We start from the raw sequence: 27,413 nt of genomic DNA, 5'->3' as shown, positions 1-27,413 counted from the left end.
CAGAATTCTAAAACACCCCCTTCTCCTTTTTGGTGTGTTTTTTTTCCACAAAATTGCTAAAGAACAAGAGGATGTACCACGAAGGACCAGCTACAAATGAATGATGAACGAAATTTTTCACAAAATTCTAGACATTCCGGTGAAGGAGATTCCCCTTGAACCGACAAAAGGGTAGCCCCATTGCGCGCACAAAGTAGGAGGGTTCCTCCTCCACCGCGCAATGGGGTACAGCCCCTTTCACACAGTGAACGGGGAATCCTCCTCCACAAAGAGGAGGTTGGTCCTTCGTCAGGTTTTTGAAAAAGAAGGGTGAAGAGAGAAATTGGAGAGGAGAGACAGAGAAAGAAGGGGAAGCAAGATGAAGATAATGATGGTGGTGGTGGTGGTGGTTGCGGTTGGATTGTTGGAAGTGGTGGTGTTGGTCGTAAGTGATGGTCAGGAGGTTGGAGATGAAGATTAGGAGGAAAAGCCAAACAAGCTAATATCTGGGCTAAAAAATAATTGTCTCCTAAATCAATTAAATGTGATTGGCCTTGGAGAATATTTTGGATACTCTAAAACCTTGGCTATATTGTTTTTAAGAGAACACCTTCAGCAACTTGGATGATCCTAGAAGGCGCCTTCAGAACTTTCCTTGCTTTATAAGAAAGTGTTGAGGGCACACACAAGATTTTATAAAGTTCACATGCAGATAAAAGCACACAATCCAAGCAGATAAAAGTTCACTTTATAAGAAACTATTAAGCACACCCAGGGGTGGGAATCGGGCGGGTATGGGTGCCCACGGGTAAAAACACTTCGGGCTCGGGGGGGGGGGGGGGGGGGGGGGGGGTGGGAATCGGTTCGGACCGGTCGGTATCGGACTCTAACTTCATCGAACCGGTCGACTCGGACATAAACTGTTGGTGACCACCTATTTACTCGGGCGGACTCGGACGGTCACTCTCAAGAATTCTTTGTCCATTGACCGTCCAAGACCGTTTATTTTACCGGTCCAGTCGGACACCGGACGGTCTCGGTCCGGACTTTCCAATAAATTTACTTAATTAAGAACTTTATTTTTATTACCACAAACAAAATTACTTACAAATGAAGATGTTTAGCCAAGAAATCAAAAGTAAATATAAAAAAGAAAAAACACAGTTGATCATCATTCGACAAGATATAATTAAGCCATTCACTAATGTTTGGTCTTCCAGAGGACTATATGACTATAGCCAACGAACATCATATATTTATATGTCTATAAAATTCAACGGTCAACTTCTAAAAATGAGGACAGTTTAGTCGGTCAACCTATTCGGTCACTCGTATCGGTCGGTCAGCGGTTGGTCCTTCGACATAAAATTTTGACCGTGACTGTCCGCCAATTCTTTCGGGCCGGTCGGACACTGACCGTTATGACCATCGGGTGTCCATGGACACTTTTTATCTCGGTCGAACGGGTTGGATAGCGGTCTTCCGGATCTTTTTCCCACCCCTAGGGGGGGGGGTCGGGTAGATCTTCTCTTTGGCTATTAGGATAGTCGGTTAGATCGGGCGGGTAATTTTTAATTTTCCTCTACCCAAAGCCCGCCCACACCCACTAAAGGAGTCGGGTTGTCGGGCAACGGGCGGCTCGGGTATCGGGCAACGGGCGGCTCGGGTATCGGGCAACGGGCGGCTCGGGTATCGGGCATAGTTCTTCATCCAAGTCTAAATCATTTTTTTATTTGTTTGTTTAGGGAATCACTTTATTTCTTCTTTCATATTTCAGTAGATTGTTAATGTTATATATAGTTTTGACTAGAACGAATTAGATTCAGACTTGATTTATTAGATAGATTAGTTTGAATAGAGATTCGAACATGTTTTGATTAGTTTGAATTAGATTGAGACGTAATCAAACGAGAGACTGAAAGAATTTCAATGCTAAGAAACCTTAGTTTTTCGGATTTTTAAAAAGAATTTTCGAAAACAAAAGATTTAGGGTTTTGATTTTTGATTAGGAGATTCAAAAATCACTGTTTTTATGTTTAAACATAAAAACAACAGGATGGGATCAGTTAGAAAGAAGAAAACCGAAAAAAGGAGTTTCTAAGAACCAGTTTAGAAACTAGCAGCCCGGTCTGGCCGGGACGCGTCCCAGTTTCTAAAAAAAAAGTACGCCCTCAGTTAGGCGCCCGACACGTGCGGAAAACTCGTTGCCATTTTAAGAGAAGAGTTAATACTATGTAAGAAAAGCCCAAGATTTGGGCCCAAATACGAAAAAAATCCACTTGAGAATAATATTGTAAAAAAGCCCAATTTTTAAACTGTTGGAAACACTTTTGAAACTGTGACAACATATATAATTATGTTCTTAATTATGTGTGAACAAAAACAAATTTGTTCATACATTTACAAAATTGTTGAGAGCAAATACAAAATTGTTGAGAACAAACTGTGTTTTGTTTAGAAATTTTCAAAAATGTTTTGTAATTTCAATTTTTTAGGTTTTGGTTGCATTATTATTCCGGGTTGGACTTCATTTGATATTTTGACCCGAATTTTGAGCCTTATAATTTTCCTCCCTTTTTTGGCCCATTTCCCGCCATTTTGTTACTGTATGTAAAATCACCTCCCTATTTTGTTTCTTCTTTCGTTGTCTGAAGTTTTGTAGGGTTTTCTTTACTCCATTGTAGCTGATCTTGAATCTCAAGAGGAAGTCGAAGAGAAAATGGGGATTCAAGGTCTTCTTCCTCTGCTGAAATCAATCATGGTTCGTATTCATGGCTCCACAAAGGAGCCTTATCCTGCAGTTCCGAGCTCTGCAAATCCGAACCCACTTCCAGGTACAAACCCTAATCACTCTTTAACCCCCAATTTGTAATTTTGGGTTATCTTCATAATCTTAATGTTAGGGTTTGTTATTCCACACTCGTGTAGTGTTGCTAGAAAACACAGAAATAGAAACAATGAAGATAGGATGAGAGAAGAGGATATATTGGAGAAAAGAGATAAAGATAGGGGCAATTTGTGTAAAATTGCAAATGTGGTACTCTTCAAATGTGGAAAGGCGCGCTAAAATGCGCGGGGAGATGAACGTCTGATAAGAAAACAGAAGCAAAGTCGCAGTAGGTAGGTGTTTTAAACCCACACGATCAAGAAAACAGAAACAACCCATTATCTAATTTTTAGAAACAACAAAAATTAGAAGTTGTCCAAATAGTTTTCAAGCTGAATTATTAGGGTTTCTATAGGTTCTATATATAAACAAAATGAGTTAGTTGAGGAGGCATCACAATAGTAAAAGAACTATCTCTATTCTTTTGCTTTGCTTTGCCCTATCAAGAAGAAGAAGAAGTCTTTGAAGAATGTGTTCTGATTCAATTAAGGGTTCTGATTCGATCAAGGGTTCTGATTCGATTAAGGGTTCTGATTCGATTATGGGTTCTGATTCGATTATGGGTTCTGATTCGATTATGGGTTCTAAGGTTTCTAATGCAATGAAGGGTTCAAAGGTTTCTGATGCACTGAAGGAGGGTTCAGATTATCTAAATGCTGAAATTGTTGCTTCAAAGGTTTATCATGAACAAGTAAGAATTGCAAAGTTAGTGTATGGATATATGAGTATTGAAGAATTGGAAATAAGAAGACCCGAAATCGAAAAAATTCCTGTTGATGTTAACTTCCTTAACAGCATTAACGTTGAAGAAATTAAAATACGTACTACTATCATCTCTGAAATTACAGAGTGGGAAGAACTTGGAACGGTTAGAGGTATTAAAAAAAGACATAGACCTCATGTTTCCATTCACTATACTCAAGTCGGCCAACCTGCAAGCAAGGGAACCACTCAACAGAATAAAAGAAGTAGGTCTAATTACGACCATGATGATTATTTCGACCGTATTCGCGTGATTCCTCGAAGACCAAGATCCAAGCGGAGAAGAACTACACCACCACCACCCCTACTAGCACCAAAATCTGCTGCACTACCACTACAAGTAGCAGCAGTGCAACTACAAGTAGCAGCAGTACCACTACAACTAGCAGCGGCTCCACCACCACCACAACCACAGCCACAAAAGACGCCTACTATAGCAGCACCACCAATTCGAATAGATGCGCGCAGACAACAGCGACGAATTCGAATAGCAGCCCCGCGACAACCACCACCACGGGAAGTGCCTGCTGTAATCCAAAAGTTAATCGCTACAAACAATGGCACCAACCTAATGTGGGTGACAGAGAAGATACTTGAGAATAGCGATACAAAAGCACAACAAGGGAGATTCTTTTTCCCATCTTGTAAAGCATGGAAATATTACTTATCTGATAGAGAGAAGAAGAAAATGTATGATGGAGACAAGGAAGGACTGGATGTAATGGTGGTTGATTCAGAAGAAGTAACATCTCATCTTCAATTTAAATTTTGGAAATCTCTGAACAAACATGTATTTACCAGTAACTGGAATTCTTTTGTTAAGAGATTGGGACTGAGAGGGCAAACCCATAAAATACATATATGGTGCTTCAGATTACCTCCTGAGAAGGGCTCCAAACTTTGCTTCGCCATTGAGAAGTCAGAAATCCTACAATAGCTCTAATTTTTTTGGTACCGAACTGTCATAACTTTGTGTAAATAGAATTCTTTTGATTAAAACATTTTCCTTTAGCTTCGTTGATCTTCTGTGTTCTTACTCTTTCGAGTCACTATTACTAATTTATGCATAGTCTAGCAAACTTCAAAAAATTCTGCTGGTAAAAGCTTAAATATCCTAATCAATGAAATTTGGCTGGGAAAATTTTAGATTTTTGTATACGTTGTTAAGTTGAATATAGGCGACCATTAATTCTAAATGGCAAACGAATTAAAATTTATCATCTTATGGTTTACGGAGTTAGCCGCAAAAAGTTCTGGTTGTGTTGACTGAAAATCTTTATTGTGCTATGATGTAATCACCTTAAGAGGTTCAAGAGTTCTGATGTTTGTTCTTGCGGTATGATATGGCACGGAACCTATTAACTTACTCTAGTAAAATATACTTTGAAATTTAAATCAGTTAATGTGGGTATGGAACTTTATGTTGATTGTCCCAGAGACTTCTTTTTTCGCCCATCAATGTTGTGCAGTACTGATATTAGTTATATCGGTTTTGTTACTCTCAGCCTTATCTAGGGGTTTGCGTTTAGGGCTCATGGGTGAAGAACCTCTAAAACCAGATTGGTTTTGTTTGTCTATGGCCTTCACCACCTTCAATCTGGATGACGGAAAAATGGTAGCCGTGTTACTTTGTGCATATTAAACCGATTGCGCACAAATTTCATGTAGACTGAGCTCGTATTTTCTTTCCATTCAACTTGATGAAGCTGAAAAGAATTTGATTTGTGCAGGTTAGGGAGTTTTTCAATGGCTACAAAATTCTTCGAGATATGGGATTCCCATCAAATAGTGTTGCTGAAGCCTTAGCCATGTTCGATAACTATATAGACAGAGCAATAGGTTATTTTCTCAAGAGTTCATCATAGTTGATTGCTTGTTTACAGAGTTATTCTATATTATAGCATAGCTTATTCGTTCTTCCTCAAGTACTGTGATGTTAATCTGATTATGAACATAACTAAGAACGAATGCTGCAAAGTTGACTCACCAGCGTGGCTGCTTTTGGACATATCCGGCCGTACGATTTAGAATCAGACTCGTCTTATTCTGACAATGAGAGAAAAACAAATATCAACATAAGTTTTTCTTCTATCCCTTTGTTCTAGAATAATAAAACCATATTGAATTAACTAAAGTAGATTGAAAACAATAATAAATAATGCTGTCTTTTATTTTTGTTAGAAACATTCACATTAATCAATAATTGTAATGAACAAAATCACTAAATATAGAGAACACCTAGTATACTTGTAAATAGTGAACTACTTAGTCGTTTTAATGTCCTTGTTGTTGTATCGCCATATAGTATATATAGAGACGACTTTTAGACAGGCGGAAGACCTTCAAAAAATGTTTCAAATGCAAATTTAGTATCATTAGAAAGATCCAGAGTTGACGGTGGTATTCCATCGCTTTGAACCTCAGTGAAGCTATTCTTCTTCCAATTCCAGTAATAAAAAGAGACTCGCCTTTGTATAGCTTGTCGGATTCTGCGTTGATACTGTCATCTTTTCCAACCATAGAGTGAAAGTAGACTTTGAAATTTTTACCCCAACAAAAGGGTAGAGTGAGAGTCACTTCAACCCAATCTTTAGGGTCACTACTGTCAATAGTGTTACTAGTGGAACTCACTCTAGCTACCAAAGATACACGACCGCCCACTCGTAACAAATGCACTTTGAACCACACGAATTTCTATGCGTTATAATCACAAAACTGATTAAAGATGAAGTTTCGTGACTGATCATTGACGAAACTTCGTGTGTTATAACAGCGAAGCTGATTAATGACGAAATCAGGGATAGGGATGGCTCTGAATTTCTCACTTCTTATATCAAATACAAATATGCATATGGGGTTATGAAAATAATATAAAGAACCATTCAAGTAAACAGAAGTGGATACAGATTCCAGGTTTGGTGGAAGATCTTGGATCATCTTCCATGACAGGATTTTGCCTTTGCCTAGAGTTAAAACCCCACAAAACCTGTCAAATCCGTCGTCCTCAAGTCTTTGCTCACTCCATAGACAAATCAATTTGTGTTCATTAGTAGCAGAAACGAATACAAGTTTATAGTTCGGCCGTAACCAACTGAGTATCTCCTATTTTAGTCCATGGTATTTCTTCTCTTTTGGTAACTAAATTATATATACAAATTTCGACTTCCGGCACATTGTCTAGAAAACATAGCAAACCGTTTACGGGTTGGGAAATTGGAAGAGGAGATGGGCAATCCATCTTGGTTATAGAAGTAATATACAAGGATGATGGTGAAACTAAATCACCTGTCAACAAGTAATAACTAGAACATGTATATTTATTCTTGTTTGAAAGGATCATCAAACTACATGTTTTCGGTTGGTGCGAATTAGGAAAGTATGGGTCTTCTTCGACTAAAAAACACCACGATTGACATACGGACTTGAATCGCATAAGTGACTTGAATCAAATAAGTCAAGAGTAATATGAATTATACATTTATTATAAGTTAGAAATATCTGAATAAAAACGACTCACACGAACCACATTGAAACAACAATAGGAAAATATACACTACCTAAGTTTACATTCTCCTCATGTGCCTTAGCATATATAATAGACCTATTTGATTTAACTAGAGTAGACTGAAAACAATAAGAAACGGTCTTATATAGTTTAAATTAGCACAAGAAATATCCAAAATTGAAGAGTCGGGAAGTCCACACGTGCGCAAAACTCGTTTCGCCATTTTAAGAGGGAATTTGCTTTTTTGGCGTATTTCCCGCCATTTTTGTTATGTAAAATCACCTCCCTCTTTTCTCTCTTTGTTTCTTTGTCTGAAATTTTCTAGGGTTTTCTTTACTCCATTGTAGCTGATCTTGAATCTCAAGAGGAAGAAGTAGAAAAGGAAATGGGGATTCAAGGTCTTCTTCCTCTGCTGAAAATGGTTCCAATTCATATAAATGAACTACGTGGTTGTTCCGTAGCCGTCGATACATATTCATGGCTCCACAAAGGAGCCTTATCCTGCAGTACCGAGCTCTGCAAATCCGAACCCACTTCCAGGTATAAACCCTAATCACTCTTTAACTCTAAAAAATCATTCTTGTTCATCCCCTAAATTTCCCCTTTTTTACTGCCGTCCTCTTCATATTGTCTCACTTTTTTATTCTGAAAATGCATTACCCCCAATTTGTAATTTTTAGGTTATTTTGATAATCTTAATGTTAGGGTTTGTTTGATTAGGTTGGAGAAGAATAAGTCATGATTTTTTTGCAATTCTTGGACGGTGCAAGTCAGGGCTGATGAGTTCTTGATAGTCTCCCACAGATTATTTTGTCTGAAACTGTTTTCTCTTAAGTACAAAGTCTGCAAATTATTTTGTCTTTCCATAATCTAAAGTCATAAATCCTGATTCTGCTTCCAGTTAGTGGCATTCAAGAAAACACTTTTTTTTTTTTTTTTTTTTTAAGATTTAGACATTCAAAGAAAATGGAGTGAAACTGCACTGAACATAAACCTAATGAACAACAAAGAGGGTTAGGAAAGACATAATCCCATCATTAATTTGCAGAAAGGAGATTTTGTATTTTATGGGTGGTAGCATAAATTCACAGAACAAATCCATTTTCTAAGATTTCAAATATGGGAATGCAGGCACATTGTTTACTGCATGCATAGAGTGAATTTACTTCGACATTATGGTGTCAAACCTATTCTTGTCTTTGATGGAGGGCTTTTACCCATGAAGAATGAACAGGAGGTGAAGCGTGGCAGGTATTATTTTGATATGTTCTCTTCAAATATCAACTTCTTATGTTGGGTTTTCGTCATTTATTTAAACTTATGTTGTGTTTGTTAGAGCTACAACAACAACTTCTTGCCTCTTCACTAGGTAACTATTCAAACTTTCTTTTTGAAAGCAAAACTGATTTATTATGAAGTTTATCATCTCTACTTATACACATTTAGATCGAAGGTAAGAGAGATAGGAAATGATTATAGAGAGAGAAAGTAATCTTAACTAACTTGTTAGTTACATTTAACAAACACTTAACAGACTAATCTAATTAGCTAAAACGTGTGAGCCGTGTGTGTGAGCGGAGTGCCTTTAGACTTCTTCAATGTAGCTCAACTCAGGTCTCGCACTATTCACACACCAACTCGGTTCAAGTGGCCGTTAATTCAGTTAAGCAAAACCATCCTTCAGGTCCTTCTCCTTTTGATCCTTCTCCTTCAGGTCCTCTATCTCACAGCCCCCCTCAAACTCATGGGGAGAGGAAGGAACAACCATGAGTTTGTCCCTAATGAAGACCAAGCTGGAATGTAAAAGACCTTTGGTGAAGATGTCAGCTAGATTTTCTTCTGAGGAGACAAATTGAATCTTCAAAGTGTTTTGCATTACCAAGTCTCTGAGAAAGTGAAAATCAATGTCCACATGTTTAGTTCTAGAATGGAGGACTGGGTTAGATGCCAAGTACTGTGCTCCCATATTATCACAGTGAAGATACATAGGAAGTTGAAGCTGAACATGTAATTCTTTCAAGAGATAAGAGACCCATAGTAACTCAGATGTGGCAAGGGACAAAGCCCTATACTCAGCTTCTGTAGAGGATCGAGAGACCACACTTTGCTTCTTGGAGGACCATGATATTAAGGAAGACCCAAGAAACACACAATACCCACTGGTTGATCTTCTCGAATCTGGACAACTACCCCAGTCTGAGTCTGAATACCCAGATAGAATTGACAAGTCTCCTGAGGAAATGGAAGTGCCAGCACCAATGGTGCCCTTGAGGTACCTTAAGACCTTTTTGAGAAGTACTAGATGTGGTGTTCTAGGATCATGCATAAATTGAGCTAGATAGTTAACTGCAAAAGTGATATCTGGCCTTGTCATGGTGGCATATTGAAGGCCTCCAACAATGCTCCTGAAGAACAGTGGGTTGTCAATAGATTCACCATCAAGTTTTGAGACCCTCTTTCCATGAGAAACAGGGATAAGGCTAGGCTTGCTATCAAGGAGGTCAACTCTATGAAGTAAATCAATTATGTACTTTGTCTGAGTGAGGTGAAGTGTGGAGGTAGAAGTGAAATGCTGAACCTCTATGCCTAGAAAGTAACTAAGTTGGCCTAACTGTTTCATGGCAAATTCCTTGCCCAAATCACCAATAAGTTTCTTCATAAGACTGTTATTAGAACTAGTTAGGATGATATCATCCACATAGAGGAGAAAAATTAAAATGTGATCACCTGAGTGATAGATGAACATGGAAGTATCTGAAGTACTCTGTAGGAAACCCCATTGGAGAAGATGAGAAGCTATCCTTGTGAACCAGGCTCTTGGTGCCTGTTTCAACCCATAGAGGGATTTATTTAGAAGACAAACCCAATCAGGGTTGTGAAGATCCTCAAACCCAGGAGGTTGTTTCATATACACCTTCTCATTCAAGTCTCCATGAAGGAAGGCATTTGATACATCAAGCTGCTGGATAGGCCACCCATGAGTAACTGCCATGGTTAAAGCAACCCTGATTGTTTGAATCTTCACTACTGGACTAAAAGTCTCTTGGTAATCAAGTCCTTCTTGCTGGTTATAACCCAAAGCCACCAACCTTGCTTTGTACCTTTCTAAAGTACCATCAGACTTATATTTAACCTTAAACACCCACTTACACCCAAGAATATTCATAGAGGGCTCCTTGGGTGTGAGAGTCCAAGTGTTATTATGAATAAGTGCATCATATTCTGATTGCATAGCCAGCATCCAATTCTCATCTTTGATAGCCTCCTTATAAGTTCTAGGTTCAATAATAGAGGACACAACAGCTATATATGAGGTGGGAAGGGGATGAGGGATAGTAAAATGAGACACATGGTCTGGAATCCCTTTTGGTTTAGTGATGCCACTTTTCAGTCTAGTTTGCATAGGATGTCTGTTTGTAATGGGAGAGGAAACCACATCAGAGGGTGAGGTTGGTGTCGGAACAGATGTGGAAGGCTGGTCATCTATATGAAAGGAGGGTGTGGAAGTGGATGGCAGAGAAGGAGGGACAGCAGAAGAGACCTCCTGATCAGTTTGGGAGTATTCTGTATGATAAGAAGGAATTGATAACAATGGACTTTGGGAAAGAGATGGTAAGGGCAGTATTTGGTAGGTTGATGAGGGTTCTAATGGTGCAGCTGAGGTAGTGGTTGATCTCAGCAAAGGGAAAACATGATTCATCAAAAATTACATGTCTTGAGACATACTCCTTTTGAGAGGAAATGTCAAGGCATTTGTACCCTTTATGAGATGGGCTATAACCTATAAGGAGTAGGACCTGAAGGATGGTTTTGGCTTAACTGAATTAACGGCCACTTGAACCGAGTTGGTGTGTGAATAGTGCGAGACCTGAGTTGAGCTACATTGAAGAAGTCTAAAGGCACTCCACTCACACACACACGGCTCACACGTTTTAGCTAATTAGATTAGTCTGTTAAGTGTTTGTTAAATGTAACTAACAAGTTAGTTAAGATTACTTTCTCTCTCTATAATCATTTCGATCGAAAACACTTAGGGCTCTGATACCATGAAAGCAAAACTGATTTATTAAGAAGTTTATCATCTCTACTTATACACATTTAGATCGAAGGTAAGAGAGATAGAAAATGATTATAGAGAGAGAAAGTAATCTTAACTAACTTGTTAGTTACATTTAACAAACACTTAACAGACTAATCTAATTAGCTAAAACGTGTGAGCCGTGTGTGTGAGTGGAGTGCCTTTAGACTTCTTCAATGTAGCTCAACTCAGGTCTCGCACTATTCACACACCAACTCGGTTCAAGTGGCCGTTAATTCAGTTAAGCCAAAACCATCCTTCAGGTCCTCTATCTCACACTTTTTCTTAATGTTTGATATTTCCAGTAAGCAGATTATTATCAACTTAGAGACTTCAGAAACTAAGGCAATACAAAATCACATCTACTACCAAAATGGTAAGAAATAGATTTACTTTCTTTTCCAATACATTGTCGATGTGGTATTTGAACCAATTACGTTAAATGAAAGTGTAATTCTTCAAATAACCGAGCGAAAGACATCAATATTCGTTTAGAGGAAGCTTAAATGCATTTGTTTTGATTATTGATGGGAAATTACTTGCTTATTATGCTATAGAAGAAGATGTGAAAAATCTTTTTAAGGGGTTTAGCTATTGCTTGTCCATACAAAGAAAACGCACTAATAAGTTCACAAGCCTCGAAAACAAGATAACTGCTCTCTTTAATTAACATCGTTCATATTTGTCTCTCTCCTCAACAGATTGTTTTTCCATGACAACTACATCATCTGATCAATTCATACTCCCAATTGATGGGATCAAGGTCTGATTTGCTTTCCTTTTAATCTATAACTACTTTCCAACAAAAAATTTAGCATTTGAATACTAATTGAATGACTTTTTTAATTATTAAAAACAAAGAATTTTGATGGTTTGGTTTGGTTTTCAGATAAAAGTTTTGGCTCATTCTCTCTCTATATGTGTGTATACATATATATACCCACTATAACCATGTGTATGGAATGACATTATGGATCAATTATATAATGTCTCGATCTCCATCAAAATTGCTTTTGTTTTCAAAGTCAGTATGGAAAAAAGACCTAAATATATGAATCTTTTAAGCAAAGTAAAATTGTAATTACGATTTGTTTTGGTAGAGTGTAAAAAGAAGCAAGTGAGATGATTTTATTTCAATATTTTTTAGTGTTGTTCAGGGGTTACAAATCAGTTGTTGAATGGTAGGCCTCCGCGACGAGGTATCAGATCTCGTGTTTACAATTTAAGTGTTAGAGAGTAGAAAAGCAAATTACATATCAAATGGAAACTAATAGTAGGATATGAATTTCAGATTACCCTTAATTCAACATAGGAAGCATGAACCTCCTCTACAGACGAACCCATTAAGTTTACAAGAAGATTTAGATTGATCCAAAACGAGCTACCAATGTAAATCAATATTTTTAGAAGCAAGAAGATTTAGATTGATCCAAAGTTCACTGGTTTGTGGGAAAGAGATATGTATTTTCAACAGTTGTCACATCTATATATCATTTTATGTCGTAGTTTTGTCATGTTTTGTATCCAAATAATTATATATTCCTAAGTTTTCATCCAGGTGCAGATCCTTGGAAAATTCACTTTCGGTTTGTTAGCCTATTAAAGCTCATGTAGTGGCTCTAAACAAAGAATTAAGTGCACAAACCCAAAAGGCCAATGTCTCTCTAAATTTTGTAGCATTTGATCTATGTTGTATAGTTGTGATGTGCTCATATTGTAATTCTAGCTTTTTGAGATTTGGTTTCTTTACATTTGGCGCTTTCAATCTGGTTGAGTAGTCCTTATAGTTTCGTCGTTCTTTTGGCTTTCGCCTGAAATTTTGTACAAGCGCTGGAATTCCAGCCATTGTTTCTTATATTTTTTAATGAACAGGTTAAATATTTGATAGTAAAGGAATGAGGCAAAAAGTCAGAAGCGAATGCGATCCTGTATCAGTAAAAGAATATTTTATTATTTTCTTAAATTTTGTTATGGTTCTCCTTGTGATTTATTTTTAAAATTCTTCACTTGAGTTGGTAGATGAGTTTCATTTGATTTATATCCCCTAATATTATTAGGGTATAGGACAATCCTTGGCAGGGACTTGATTGGCAACATTATCTACACTAAGAGGCTTTGATAGGATAGCTAAACAGGTATGTGTGGTTGAGCTCATCTATTATTTTCTTTGTATTCATGTGTATCTTAGTTTTAGAATAGAATGTGATTTCTCTTATCAGGTTTTGTGATATTTTCAAACGCTTTATGAATAAGGATATGAATGTTTCTAAGACTATTTCAGAGCTCACATCTCTTTTCTAACTTTGCTGGTGACTTTTGACATATTTATTATGTACATTGTCCTCTACGGTTAAGAAAATATTTTATTATTTTCTTAATTTTTGTTATGTATCCTTGTGATTTATTTAATACTTCACATGAATTGGTTGATGAGCATTTATCTCTAAACGTCTTTTGGTGGGTTGTTAGTTTTTTTAGATTGTTTTCTATTTAAGGATACGATTCATTTATATGCTTTTAATGAAATTGAGATAGAGGAGAAATGTAACTTATGATCCTCGTATTCTGGTTGGGGGTATCAGGATTTGGCATGCTCATCTCATGACCTATTTTACCAATGATAGAGCAAGCTATACAAGCTATACAAGAATGTCGGCCTTCGTCAACACTCCTTAGTGCAATCTCTGCACCATCAACTAGATTCCGGGTTCATATTGATATCTACACGCCAACGCTTGACACATATCAATATCCCCTGCACGAATTCCTTACTGAGTGGAGCAAATTCTATATCTCTTTCCCACAAACCAGTGAACTTTCAAAATTGAATGAAAATGTTGCTTCGGGAATAGAAGAAGAGGAGTTAGTTCTTATGCGTCTATTTTTCTCTCATGCAAGGGGATATTTGATATTCTAATAAACAATCTCCGTACTTAATTAGTACAATCTAGCACATCATTTATGTTGTTGGTATTGTTATATGTTTTACAGTATTAGGTTTAGAAGAAAGGAACATTTTTGTATGTTGTATAGTTTGTAAAGTTTTCTTTCGAATTACTTGTGGTCTCAATTTCATTCTTTTGGCTAATTGTTGTATGTCATATTGTTACTTTCGTATGAAAATAGTGTTCCCAATGTTCTTGGGAATGAACTTAGAAAATCAACAGCATTTCAAGTCTGTAATGGTTTCTTTTCAACTATAATTGTCTTCCCTCTAAATATTTCAATTTGCTCTTGCATAACTTTCAGTAACTCTCTATCACATTCAACTTCAGTCAACCATCCTTCAAAAAAAAAAACTTTTGTCAACCATCTCTTAAATCTCTTATTATCTATCTAAATTTTTTTTTTTGTTGAAATAGTTATCTATCTAAACTTGAATACTGTTTCTTTTAAGTCTATGAATAAGACGAAACACTAGATGCAAAATTTGTTCATCCTAAAATATGCAAGCGCATAAGTTGGTATGAGAATTTCGCTGTGTAAAATATGCAAGGTTTGGTTCGTTAATTTGTCGCATTTTTATGTTGTAGATTTAAAAACAACCTTGATAATGTTATTGGGGCGTGAGCCACGTTATGTTTCATGGCAAGCTACTCCCTTTAATAGTTAATAAAATTCTAAGACTACTATCATATATAGTTGAGTCTGTGTTTGGACCTGACTTGGATAAAATACGCCGGCGTTGCCAACATATCTGGTCCAGTTTATATAACTTGATGGGTTGGATCTGAACGATATTTGAGTTTCATGGAGCTCTGCAGTTTGATATGTATCAATAGATCCCATTACCTAACCCACATACTTTGAACATATTCTTTTACTAATATTCATTCAAAATTTTCAAAAAAAAAAACGTATCAATAGATTGAGTGTAGCATTTGGTTACTAGCTCTTAGTTTTTCCCTTACAAGTTAAGTTTATCTATTTTCCTTTTCATTTTCATGTATAATTTCATTCATTTTTACCTAGAAAAGCATAACGAAGTTAGGAATGAACATGTGTTTTGTTTTGCTATAGAACTTTACGCAGGAGGACGATACGTGTTTGGAGACAACAAGGGCTAGACTTATGTTGTCCCATTGTCCTATCCAGAGCTGTGCTCAACTGCTTATTATTTATTGTGAAAATATCTAATGTATAAGTGATAGAGTTGATACTTGAAGCTGTTTGGTTTGTGACAGTGTCAGATGTTCTCAAAAGGCATGCACAGTTAAAGGAACGCATATCTAGGTACTACCTTTGCTACTTGCACCTTCAAAATCTTAGGATGGAGACATATTTTGTACTCTCACTTTCATTTTGTTGCTTTTATTTGTTGAACTTTTGATCAGAAGTTGGACTTTGAAACAATGAGAGGTTACCTTGTTTTTTCGTATGCAACTAATACATCTCCATTAGTTATCCTCTAGAAACTATATCCCATTTAAGATATAACAAGGATATAATTCTATTATCAATTTACCACTGAAGGTAGGTGCTACCCTCATATTGCAAATTCATATGGTAATGGTGATACTTTTACATAAGTGGCAACTGACTACAACATCCAATTCTTGATCCCATTTTGTCTGATGCTAAAGATAGTTTGGAAGTCTTACAATCTAAAGGAGGCTCAAGGAGATTCTGGAAGAGAATTAACTTTCAACTTTTTTATTTGTTTACGAATATGATTTTTGATTTTAGGACTCCGGGTTAAATCTGATTTCTTAACCGTGTTCGTTTTTACCCTTTCGTCTGGCTGATCCATCTTTACAATGAAAATCTCCTTGAAGGTAAGTGATGGTGGAGAAGCAAGATGAAGACTGCTTCTCAGTTAGAGCTTATGCAGGAACTTATGCAGGTTAGTTTAGTTTTTTGAAATGTTCTCTTTTGTATCAATTGGTTTAATTTTTGCTTTTGTCGTTGAATTCATTTTTATTTATTATTTTCTAATGGTAGGTTTGATTCATTGGAGCTATCGTTGGTGGAGTTATTCATCATAGGTTGTACTAAAGTTTGGGGGAACCATTGAGAGGTGATGTACCAAATCTTGAGATGGGGTTTGGTAAATTGTCGTTTGGTGTCTTGGTACCAAATTGGTAGTATTTACGGTTGTTTCTTAGTCTCGAGCTTTTCAAAATTCAATGTCATTCATTGGTTATTATTTTTCTAATTTATGTAACTCCACAATGTTTATTAAAGTGTTCATCGGGATGCTACACTCTTTTGAATTCGAAGTTTAAATGAATAACCACGTGTTTAATATTGAGCAAACAGCCCGTGCCCTTAGGGCACGGGTTATCCCTAGTATCTATACATATATGCTTGTATTTGGTCTTAATAATAGATCTTGTTTACAGATTTGTATTGGTCTTAGTTATAGATCTTGTATAAATAATCAGAAATTCATAGAGGAATGAAATAAAGAAAGAAAGATTAACTAGAGAGAAAGAAATTGAAGAAAGAGAAACACTAGCAGAGTACCAGAATGACATAAAGAAAAGTAGAAAAGGCAGAAGTTTAGGGAACGTGGGGTATATATAATAGGGTAGGGGTGGAGTTATTAACCCTAGATCTAACAGATGAGCGATATCTTAGAGATCCCTCATCTAACGACATAAGTTTTCTCCACCTTATTGAAGATTTGAAGTGAATTTCTTCTTTTAGGCTTCCTAATGGACCACAAATGAGCGGGTATATATAGGCACCAATAGGGCTTGCCCTATCGGACTCGGGTGTGGGCGGGAGGTCAGGCAAGGAATTTTACCCGCGCCCGCCCACCAAATTTCATCGGCCTGGGACCCGCAACGGGTAGCGGGTGCTCGTGATCAGTCATGGGCTCGGGTACCCATGGGCGATTTCGGGTTCGTGGGCAACATTCCCACCTGCACACCTATGAAGTGAACGGGGACAATGGTGCAACTGGTGTGTTTTCTCTCTCTTTCATCTCAACCACCACCATCATCATGAATCAGTTGGATATATTTGAAGACACGTACAAAAGTACTTCTTAATTCTCTTGTAATACATTAGATAACTCACACTTGTTTGGATACTTACAAATGAAAATTATATGGATATATATATATATATATAAGCTAAAACATGACTATCTAGATTATTTGATGTATGAATACTTTAAACCTAAATACATGTACTAGAGAATACATGAATTCCAAAATGTAAGAATTACAATATACATTAATATAATTAAAACCATGAACTAAAAGATTTATGTACCGATGGATCAAGTGTATTATTTCTAAAGCCCTCTTTTAAACCTGATTATTCATAACTCTAAGTAAAGCTCTCAAATGTTTGGAACATTTCTTTGACCGGTTTGGTAAATAAATCTGCAATTTGATCATTTGACTTGACAAATTTTAGTTCCACCTCTTTTTTTTTGTGGTGCACTCTCTTTAAGGAAGTGATATCTTATATCAATGTGCTTGCTTCTACCATGAAAACCCCAAATTTTAGCTAATCAAAGTGTTGATTTGTTGTCAACATAAATGTTTGTAGCTTCCATTTGAACAAGTAATAGAGTGCTAAGAATTTTCCTCAGCCATCCACCACCCTTTGGTACAACGGTTGAACACCCCTCTTAAGCCCATGAGTTCGTGAGATCGAGTCTCGGTGAAAGCAGTTTCCCATCAATATTTATCCCATATAATTTAAGCAATATATAAAGTAAATAATATAATAAATTTGTGGAGCTTCAGGTCTCTTTCATGTTGTCGGGTTTTAGGCCTCTTTCATTATGATTTAAATTAGGCGGTTACGATTTGTCAAAAAAAAAATCTTCAACCATATAACATGACACGCAAAAGAAGTTGTTGGAGATTGATATAAATTGTCGAATAGTCTCTAATCGAGCAACTAGAGCAAACACTTCATCGTAGTCAAGTCCGACAAATTGACTATAACCATTTACCTCCAATCTTGTCTTGTATTTTTCAACACCTCCTTCGACATTTCGCTTTATTTCATAAACTCATTTAACTCCAATTGCTTGCTTTCCTCTAGGGAGAGATGTAAGCTCCCTCATTTTTCTAGATAGCTTTAATTTCATCGTCCATTGCATCTCTCAATATTTTCTCAAGATAATTTCTTCAAGATTCACAAGTTCATTATCAGAAAATAAATAGAAGTGATCAAAGTTCTCAATTATCTATGAGATTTCTAAACCGTGGTGCCCTTCACTTGAGTCTACTTCAGATGAAGAAGGTTCTTGATTTGCTTAAATTTGAGTTGTTTTTACGGAGGAGTATTAACTTCGATTTGTATAGATTCTGGTTCCATTTGCTCACCTTCTTGAGAAATAGGAAAAAAATCATAATTTTCACCCTCATTCATATTCCATTCCACATTTTGTGTTTATCAACAACATCTCTACTCAAAACAAGTTTTGTTGTAGATGGATTGTAAAGCTTATAACCTTTAGATTTTCATCATACCCAACAAATACATACATTTAACTTTTATAGTCCAATTTTGATCATTCTTGGTGGGAAACATGAGTTATGCAATGCAACCGAATACATGTAAGTGTGAAACAGTTGGTTTTCTCACAATCCATGCTTCTTGGGGTGTTACATTTCTTGTTGGACTTCTCTCTGACAATAAACTGCACAAGCAACCGCTTTCGCCCAAAATTCTTTAGGCACACATTTAGATTTTAACATGATTCTAGTAATATTAAGAATGGTCCTATTTTTTCTTTTAACGACATCATTTTGTTGTGTTTTATGAACAATTAGGGGGCGACGAATCCCACTTTTTCACAAAATGAGTTTAATTCATTCGATAAAAACTTACCTTCGTTGTCTGTTCTCAAGCTTTTATATTGTAACTGTTGGGTTATGGCATCTCCTAATATTCTAAGTGGAATCTCAGACATCTAATTTCTAACACTAGTATCCCCATGATCTCACGCATAAGCTAAATATGGACTAAGAGGCTTAGTGAATTACCTTGATCTCTAAATCCCAGGGACCAATATGATTGATTTTTCGAAGACCAAGAGCTCTAATTCTAGCTCATCTACTTGAGACACCCGAGGAATCAACTTGATCTCCTACCTTCAAGTTAGCAAGAACTTCCCGGTAGTTAGACGATCACCTTCTTATTTAGACTAGATAGATAGTTGGGAACTATTTTCTCTTTCTTATCTCTTTACTTGATGTTGTAAAGATAGAAATCTCTCCAAGAATTTTCTACACCTATTTCTGTTCTAATGAGACCCTTATATAGAATTCCTAAGGAAGAATCTCATTCAGACAGGGAAACTTCTATTGCCACAAAAATAGAAATCTAAGTCCCACTTAGATTGGGATTCCCTATTAGGGTGTGGCCGGCCAGATCAGCCCCTTATAGGGATGGGCCTGGCCGGCCCCCATAGTATGAGCGGCCTTGCCTTGGCCAACCCTCCTTTGGTCGGGTCTTAGTCTAGCCCATTATCCCTTTCTTTTGGGCTTTTACCATTTTTGCCTATAGCCTTTTGGACATATTTACGGGTCTAACCCATACTTATATGTATCATTCCTCTAGTCATATCTTCCGATCAAATCGACACTTTTTGTGTAATCCTTTGTAGGATCCAAACGAAGGTAGCCGCGAATCACCCCGTGATTTGAAGATCGTAGTTGGTTTCTAGCTAAACATCACGATCCCTAAATCGTCCGTTTGATGATCTTCTTCACCAATTTTTCCTATCCGACAAATTGCTCGCATTGTCACTTTGGTCAAAGGACATCTCCTTAAGTAACCACTTGTTTTTCCACAAGTGCCTTGAACTTAAGCTTGGAAAGCTTCGAAAGCCTCCGAATTTTGCTTTAAAAAGTAAACCCACATTTTTCGACTATATTCATCAACGAAAAGTATGAAATACCGATTCATACTGAACGAATGTGGATTGATAGGTCCACAAATATCAGAATGAATAAGTTCTAATGGCACCATTGATCTTGTTGCTTCTTTCGAAAAACTTTTTCTTGGTTGCTATCCATAGAGACACCCTTCACAAAGTTGCTCCGGTTCATTTACGTAAACCATATTTTTCTCTATTAGTAAATTCAATCCTCTAAATATAAATGTCCAAATCTCAAATGCCACAACCATGAGAATTCCTTGATGCGTCTTCAAGCACATATGAACACCTTTTGGAGAGTAAACATTCTATTGTGAGACATCCCAACCTTTGCAATTAAAGTTCCACTCGGTCTCTCAAGAAAGGAGTACGATCTTTCATGTTAATTTCATATCCATGTTCCAAGAACTGGGACACACTAAGAATATTACTCTTTAAGTTTGGCACAGGGTACACATCGAAAATAATTATTTGATTACCATTTGTTAGGCGAATGAAAATTGATCCTTTACCTTTGATCGAAATTTTGGATCAATCACCAAAGGTGGTGATATTACCATTTGCCTCCTCATAAGGCTCTACAAATTTTCTTTATCTCCACACATGTGACTGCCCACTTTATTATCAAAATACCAAGTATGACCTTCATCATTATATTCAAAGAAAATCCAAATGACAATGTTGATCAAAATTCACGGAGTCAAAGAGGTCTCGGTTATGACCAAGCTCGATGCCAAGGTCAGGGAAGAGCTTGTGGGTATGGTAGAGGAGAACTCTCCTTTAATTTCTAAAAAGGGCGTGGAAAAAGAAGAAGAAATTTTGAAAACAGTGAAAGAGGATATGACAAGTCACAAGTGGACTACTACAACTGTTATAAATATGGACCTCATTCCTTTGAATGACAAAATCAAGAGGCCAGCCTGCTGAAGAAGAAAAATAAGATGAAGAACCGATGCGACCAACTATAAAAGTAACAGACTAAAACAGACAAAATCGAAGTTACGGGTGCCAGAATTGGACGAAATTTTGAGGGATGTGATGATGTATAAAATGTTCAGACGTTGGCTAACGTTTGAAGAGTCAAGATCAGACCTGAAGTCCATCGGGTCAACCCGGATTAAGGTAATAGGTCAGTTGAACCCTTAACGATCCGTCACGTACTCCCCTAACTGGGAGGTCGGCTAGAGGAAACCAGCCTTGTAACGCCCTCGACATGAACGGATCAGCCCTGAGGTTTCTAAACGAATGAGGGGAGTCTACGTAAGTTCGGTCGATGCCTTACGTCCAGAACTGGGAAGGAAAAGCGCACCAGCAATCTACCAACTTAATCCCAGAATCTCCACAAAGATCTCAGTCGGCTACAGATCTCTAAGTGTTTAAGCAAATTTGGACTTCACGCGTCCAAGGGAGGAAACTTCTCCCCGAAGATCTATCACATCAGCAAGATATCTACGAAAGATCCTTGAACTTAGGAACTTTCATCTATGCTGAATCCGAGATAAACACAAAGGGAAAACTTCCCTCCACGGCAATCATCGCCGTCTCTTAAGCCTATAAAAGGACCCCCAAATCGTCCTTTAAATGACACGATCTCAAAACCCTAGAAGATCACAAAAAACTCTGAGTTCTCACAACTTGCCCCCAAAAGGATCAATCAATATTCATTCTTTTACTCCAAAGAACACCCTGACTGTCTTGAGCGTTAGAGCGGTTTCGAACCCTTTGTAGGTTTTCCCCCCTTTGGGAACAGACGAACAGGAGCAGTTGGCAGGAGCAAGGAGCCGGAGCAAGGAGCAGGAGCAATGAAACAAAGAACCAGAACTGGAGGCAGAAACAATCGATAGAGTCCAACCTAACTTAACAGAACATTCAACATAATGGAGGTTGTCATGCATCAACTCCCTGCTCCATGCTGATATAACGAAAAACCATTTTTTGACATCAGCAAGATGGAGCGAAATAACATTCCGCTGATTCATTGTCGCTTCACCACAATCGGCCCACTTTGAGGGTCAAATTCCATTGTTTAGGTCTTAAAAAAAGAGTTCTAGTATTTCTTTTACTATTTCTAGTTAAGTGTTTTTAGTTCAGTAGTCTAGTTTAGGTAGTTTCTTATTTTCTTAAGATTCTAGTGTTTTATTTTCTTAAAAGTTGTTATTTGAATTTAATTAGGTTTAGGAAACTTTAAGCCTATATAAGGGGATCTAGTGGTTGTTTTATTCATTCAGTTGTGTCACAAGCCTAATAGGATGACATAACCTTCTCTCATGCTCCCACTTATCTTCATGTCCATCATGTTCTACTTTCTGTTTTTATAATCTCTTTTTATGGCGCAACGTTTAAATGACCCAAGTATGACCTTCTTTACATAAGATAAGTTCTCATTCTGGATCCTTGTAATATAGAAACGGAAGCAGAACCATTAGGAACCCGAAATGTAATTATATAATCTGTTTGTTCTGGGTAGTGAAATACCTTCACCAGAACCGACCCATCACACCTGTATTTGGTCCCTTTTACAAATAGGAGCACCTATTTGGTTGTAAAGGGGCGTCAACAGCCAAAAAATCTTCAATGTGGGCTTCATGATCATGTCACACAAAAAATACAATCCAGTACATTTTCTACTGCTATGTCTGTTACAAACACCAAGCTATAAGGGAGGAAGAAACATCATATATCATTCCCACTAAGGGGAAACTAATATCTTTATCTTCTTTCTTCTAAACAACCAAAATAAAATACATAGAGGATGGGCCCGACGAGGTGCATACGATGTTATTTTTTTTTTTGCTTCCGTCTATGACGAGTTGTTTCATCACCATCAATGAGAGAGATATGAAAGGAAGCGGATTAGGAAGAAAGGATTTTTTGTTAATTGCCGGTCTGTCTGTCTAAGATGAAAAACTGAGGGAACACTTTTGCTTTAGTCTGCAGATTTGATATATTTCAGTCTCCTGTAACGAATGTTTTCTCTGCGTAATATCTCTTTTCACTTGCAGTCTTCTTCGCGTTCCGTTTCTACACACCACACAGTAGTGTTATTAAGAACTTACACAGTGAGCAGTGAAGTGAGTGCTTAGGCATATTATTATTGACGACTAACCTTGTAAGCATCAATGTTGGCAATTATCCTTTTTGACACAGAAGTAGTTGTTATACTTTTAGGGCTTTCGAGCACTCGGAAAATTCCCATGCTCTTTGGAGCTGAATATGGATCAACGACATCCTGTACCCATGCCGCAAAGAGTTGGAATTTAAAATTTTGAAATTAGTTGATATAAATCAATTCCATACTTCCATCATAATTAAGAAAATATACTTACTTTAAGCAAGGGATTGTTCTCCGCAATTGTTCCATGAACAACCAGCGAGATGTTGAAAGTTGTTATCTGCACAATCCAACAACACAAACCTCAGCATAAAACAGAAAAGATGCCGGAAAAAAAGTTCACTAATAATAAGTTATACACCTACGAACCACAGGTCTACACACAATCTTTACTACATGATGTTCGATTGTTTACACAATTTTTTAGCCATTAAATTTTATCATGATCAAATAAAGGCTGAGATATGTAAATCATTTAAGAAACAATTATTATCAGCACAAGCTCACTAACCATGTCCTTAGTAACTTCCCAGGGTGCACCAATAATGACCTCATCGACGTAGCGGCACGCCAACACACTAAGACTTCGTTCATGAAGATGCATAATTGGATGGTGAATTCCTCTGTGCTCACTGCATGGGAAACAGTTTGTTCTTATTTCTCCATAAAAACTCCAATTTATGCAACATGGGTATGATTAAGTGGTGAAGACCAGTAAATACAAAAAAAAAAAGTAAGAGTGTACTAGAAGAGAGATACCTCACAGTTTGGTCAGTATGGATACCCACAAGCAGAAAATCTCCAAGCTTCCTCGCACTCTTGAGAATCTAGCCACACCAGAAAATAACAACTCAGATTTAAACATATCAGAGACCAATACCATAATGGGAATCTGAAATCAACTTATTTTGTATGTTTATTTGCCTTTTCTGCCTATGAGATCTAATGCTTTTACTCTTTACATATAGAGTATCGCTTTCAATATGGGAGTCACTAGTTTTATTTCTAATACTGTTGAAAATAATACGAAGTGTGACATTTATAATGAGTGATAATGATGTGGCCGAATATGCACATCAACACCGACATTGTCGATATGTACTGACCAACCATTTTGATACCCGATACTTCATGTGATGCACATTACCACTTCAAAAGGGCTATCAAACATCGTAGTAATAAAGCCCATTTTCTAGGTCTCAACCTAAACAGAACCGTAACTAGTAATAACAACTAACGTCTTGTCATAAAGTCAAGTAGCATAAAAAGTGTAAGATTTAATAGTAATCCCTCTAGTACCTCGACATGTCCAGCGTGAAAGAGATCAAAGGCGCCATCGATATAAACAACACGAGCATTTGGTGCAGGTCCCTTAAGTTACAAACATCAACGCGTCATTAAATCTATCCATTATATGAAACCATCATATAAAAAATTTACCCCTCAAACAAGAGCATAGAGAAAAAAATAACAAATAATACCTTGCCATTCGAAAATTGCACAATTCGTCTAGAAGTTGGAAGAAAATGCGATACTTGGGCTTTGCTTGACCGTCTTTCCTCAGTCTGAGAGGCATCCGTGCTTGGGAGTAGTCCAGGCACTGCTGCAGTACTGAGATTTTCACCTGTTTCTACATCCTCCTTCATAGACAAAAGTATCCTTCCTAAACGTAAATAATCAACACGTGGATCTTAATTAGATGATGTTATTAATTTGCTACACATAGATATATATATATATATATATATATATATATGATGGTGAAACCCACAAGAGCGAGAAGGAAGCTATAAACCAAAGCGGAAGTAATGGATGAAGGAACATATATTACCTACAATATCTGTGCTTGAGACACCTTCAGTACGCTTTATCTGTTTGTAACGACCCACTTTCTTTGCCAAGGCATATGCATCAGTTCCATCGGGTAGCAAACAAGGATCGTCACCATGAATAATGTAGTCAATCTTATGTTCATTGAAGAGACGATCCATGAACTGCTCTGTAATAGCGTAAGGAGCATTGGCGATAACTTCGTCAACCCACTTCAACCCTTTAACGAGGACCAGCCTATAAAAGAACTCAAGTTAGATCAAGACGAGTAATTCAAGACAGAATACAACTAAGAATGTCGAAAACAACCCAAAACTCTCTCATAACCAAGTAACATCCTACTCAAGAACCCAACTATGACTTTTTCGAAAGAGAACTTATATATATAAGAAATTTAGTTCAGCTTAAAAAAATAATAACTTGATCCACCAACCTCATCAAGAATTGAAGCATAAATATTCAAATGGGACCCATCAAACATTATATAGAACCGTGTTATGAGAAAGATAGTCCAAGTACCTTTCTTCCATGGATAAAACAGGAGGGCCCTTGTTTGCTATAATTTCTTCATCACTAACAACTCCTACTACCAATACATCACCCAAAGCCTTCGCTTGTCTCAACGCATTTGCATGGCCATAATGCATAAGATCGAAACACCCATCCATGTAAACCCTAACAGGTTTCTTCCCATATTTCTTCTTATGGAATAGCCCCATATGGGGCCAGTAAAAGGGCAAACAAGGCACCCCAATTCCACTGAAATAACTAGTCGAAAGGCCAAGAATCGCGGCAGTAAGCATTATTACTCCAAACAAATGAGGGTAATAATAAACCCCTTCCCAGATCCAATTATGGCTATCAAATTCGACATCACCCATCCTTGTAATTTTACCTTGGTTACACTTCCAACCCTTTTTTTGCTTTCTTGAGAAGACACAAATCTAGCAATTCATTCTGCAAAAATAAAACGAAAAATCGAAGCAAATTAACAGGAACATTGATTCATGAAAAGGAAATTAAGTAACTTTACAACAAGCACAAATCTAGCAATTCATCTTCCAAAAAGAACAAACAACAATAAGAACCAATTCAATAGAACAAGAATGAATTATTGATGCTTGTTATAAGTAATAAAGATTGCTCAAATTGAAATACAAAATGTAAAGAAGTTAACAACATGCCTAGATCTCCATTTCATTTAAGGGAGAAAAATTCAAAAAACCAACCCACAAGAATTAAAGCATGAATAATAATCCCAAATCTATTAGAAAAGATGAGATTTAAGCTGTATCATCTGAAACAATCTCCAAATTAAGAAATACAGGTAAAACAAAGAATGGGTTTTTTTAGTTTCAATATATAAATGAAGAAATAATCATAAAATTGAGGGGAGAAGGAAGAAAACCCTATAGAGAGAGAGAGAGAGAAACTTACTCCTTCTCAAGAAGGAAGCACAGAGGGGGAAGGGAGAATTGAAGGAAAAATGAGGAGTGGGTATTTGATCCCCTTGATCTGATAAATATTTTGAAGTTAACGCCTTCGGAATCAAAATATGTAAGAAACTTGTCAGGTTAGATCTTCTAACCTTGTTTCAATACGTGCTGGTCTGGTCTGGCTCTCTCTCTCTCTCTCTCTCTCTATTTTCTCTCTCTAGTCTATATCTCCCTCCCCCTTGGCGAGGATCTCAGAGAAGCTCCCAAATCATGGATTCCCACCTCTTATTACCTTTTCTTGGCGAGGGTCCCAGGAAAGCGCCCTGTTAAATTGTTTTTTGCTTCCCAATTGCACTTAGAAATTCTTGGATTTTGGTTAGAGCGCCAAATGCAATAACAAGGGGCGCCAATGAAACCACCTTTTTCCTCCTCTTTTTAGTATTATATCGGCCGCTACTTTGGGGACGAAACAAATATTACTAGGACATAAGACTGTTACAAGAAGCGGGTCAACCTAATTTGACGTTATTAGAATAGATGCCAGCCTCTCATTGTCCTTCTCGGATGAGAGATCTCATCGAAGGTCAAAAAAAAAATCTCACATAGGTGAACCCCAAGGGAGAGAGAGACAGAAGACACGAGATAGAAGAACAAGGGATAAAGAGAGTGAGAGAGCCGTGTGAGAGCAAAAGAGAGATAGTTGTGGTCGGTGGTGACAATTGTGGTGGTTATGATGTTGAAGATGAATACCGGAAAATTGTTTGAAAAATAATATTTGGAGTTGTGAAATGACTGCCCTAAACATTTCCATCTCTATAAAATCATTTAATTTCATTTGTTGTAATAGTCCCACATTGCTCACAAGAGTGTCCAGAGACTGGGCTATATGTGTATGCTCAAGCTTAGTAAATACCGAGGCCTTTTGGGCGGGCTTGTGGTGCCTTCGCCAAGAACAAAACCCCGTACCCGTGTG

At 37.1% G+C, this 27,413-nt stretch overlaps 3 protein-coding genes and 1 long non-coding RNA gene across 12 annotated transcripts; 3 read left to right on the top strand and 1 right to left on the bottom strand.

Moving 5' to 3' along the window:
- Positions 1 to 2,622: 2,622 nt before the first annotated feature.
- On the top strand, positions 2,623 to 4,647 carry LOC147556289 (uncharacterized). The gene is made up of 2 exons (XM_086664136.1): positions 2,623 to 2,813; positions 2,917 to 4,647. The coding sequence occupies exon 2, from the start codon at positions 3,336 to 3,338 to the stop codon at positions 4,563 to 4,565; it is 1,230 nt and encodes a 409-aa protein (XP_086520262.1). The 5' UTR covers positions 2,623 to 2,813; positions 2,917 to 3,335; the 3' UTR covers positions 4,566 to 4,647.
- On the top strand, positions 2,623 to 14,268 carry LOC147556288 (exonuclease 1-like). 7 transcript variants are annotated; one of them, XR_015235291.1, is made up of 7 exons: positions 2,623 to 2,662; positions 7,481 to 7,673; positions 8,265 to 8,384; positions 11,517 to 11,587; positions 11,913 to 11,974; positions 13,084 to 13,346; positions 13,794 to 14,268. XR_015235291.1 is itself a non-coding variant. In XM_086664137.1 (6 exons), the coding sequence occupies exons 1-5, from the start codon at positions 7,519 to 7,521 to the stop codon at positions 13,296 to 13,298; spliced, it is 438 nt and encodes a 145-aa protein (XP_086520263.1). In that variant the 5' UTR covers positions 7,317 to 7,518; the 3' UTR covers positions 13,299 to 13,346; positions 13,794 to 14,268. The 7 variants fall into 7 exon arrangements, 2 of the variants coding, with proteins under 2 accessions (XP_086520263.1, XP_086520265.1); XR_015235293.1 differs by lacking the exon at positions 11,517 to 11,587 and adding an exon at positions 8,470 to 8,502 and having other exon boundaries at positions 2,632 to 2,662; XR_015235290.1 differs by lacking the exon at positions 2,623 to 2,662 and having other exon boundaries at positions 7,317 to 7,673.
- Positions 14,269 to 14,703: 435 nt separating this feature from the next.
- On the top strand, positions 14,704 to 16,421 carry LOC147556287 (uncharacterized). The gene is made up of 3 exons (XR_015235289.1): positions 14,704 to 15,197; positions 15,273 to 16,054; positions 16,153 to 16,421. It is a non-coding gene; the product is annotated as an uncharacterized LOC147556287 (long non-coding RNA).
- Positions 16,422 to 22,630: 6,209 nt separating this feature from the next.
- Positions 22,631 to 26,773, bottom strand: LOC147556286 (ethanolamine-phosphate cytidylyltransferase-like). Of its 3 annotated transcripts, XM_086664117.1 has the most exons (11): positions 26,593 to 26,773; positions 26,442 to 26,519; positions 25,524 to 25,961; positions 25,006 to 25,241; positions 24,656 to 24,837; positions 24,474 to 24,545; positions 23,934 to 24,001; positions 23,686 to 23,806; positions 23,389 to 23,454; positions 23,169 to 23,291; positions 22,631 to 23,083 (listed from the first exon to the last, which is right to left on the bottom strand). In XM_086664117.1, the coding sequence occupies exons 3-11, from the start codon at positions 25,883 to 25,885 to the stop codon at positions 23,012 to 23,014; spliced, it is 1,302 nt and encodes a 433-aa protein (XP_086520243.1). In that variant the 5' UTR covers positions 25,886 to 25,961; positions 26,442 to 26,519; positions 26,593 to 26,773; the 3' UTR covers positions 22,631 to 23,011. The 3 variants fall into 3 exon arrangements, with proteins under 3 accessions (XP_086520243.1, XP_086520242.1, XP_086520244.1); XM_086664116.1 differs by having other exon boundaries at positions 26,442 to 26,773; XM_086664118.1 differs by lacking the exon at positions 26,442 to 26,519 and having other exon boundaries at positions 26,593 to 26,743.
- Positions 26,774 to 27,413: the final 640 nt, after the last annotated feature.

Source organism: Eschscholzia californica, unplaced genomic scaffold (genome assembly GCF_041429995.1).
Source record: "Eschscholzia californica isolate CP2 unplaced genomic scaffold, dmEscCali1.0.p SCAF_2, whole genome shotgun sequence".
Classification (NCBI taxonomy): domain Eukaryota; kingdom Viridiplantae; phylum Streptophyta; class Magnoliopsida; order Ranunculales; family Papaveraceae; genus Eschscholzia; species Eschscholzia californica.
Note: the sequence above shows the minus strand (reverse complement) of the source record. Positions and strands in the feature narration are given on the sequence as shown.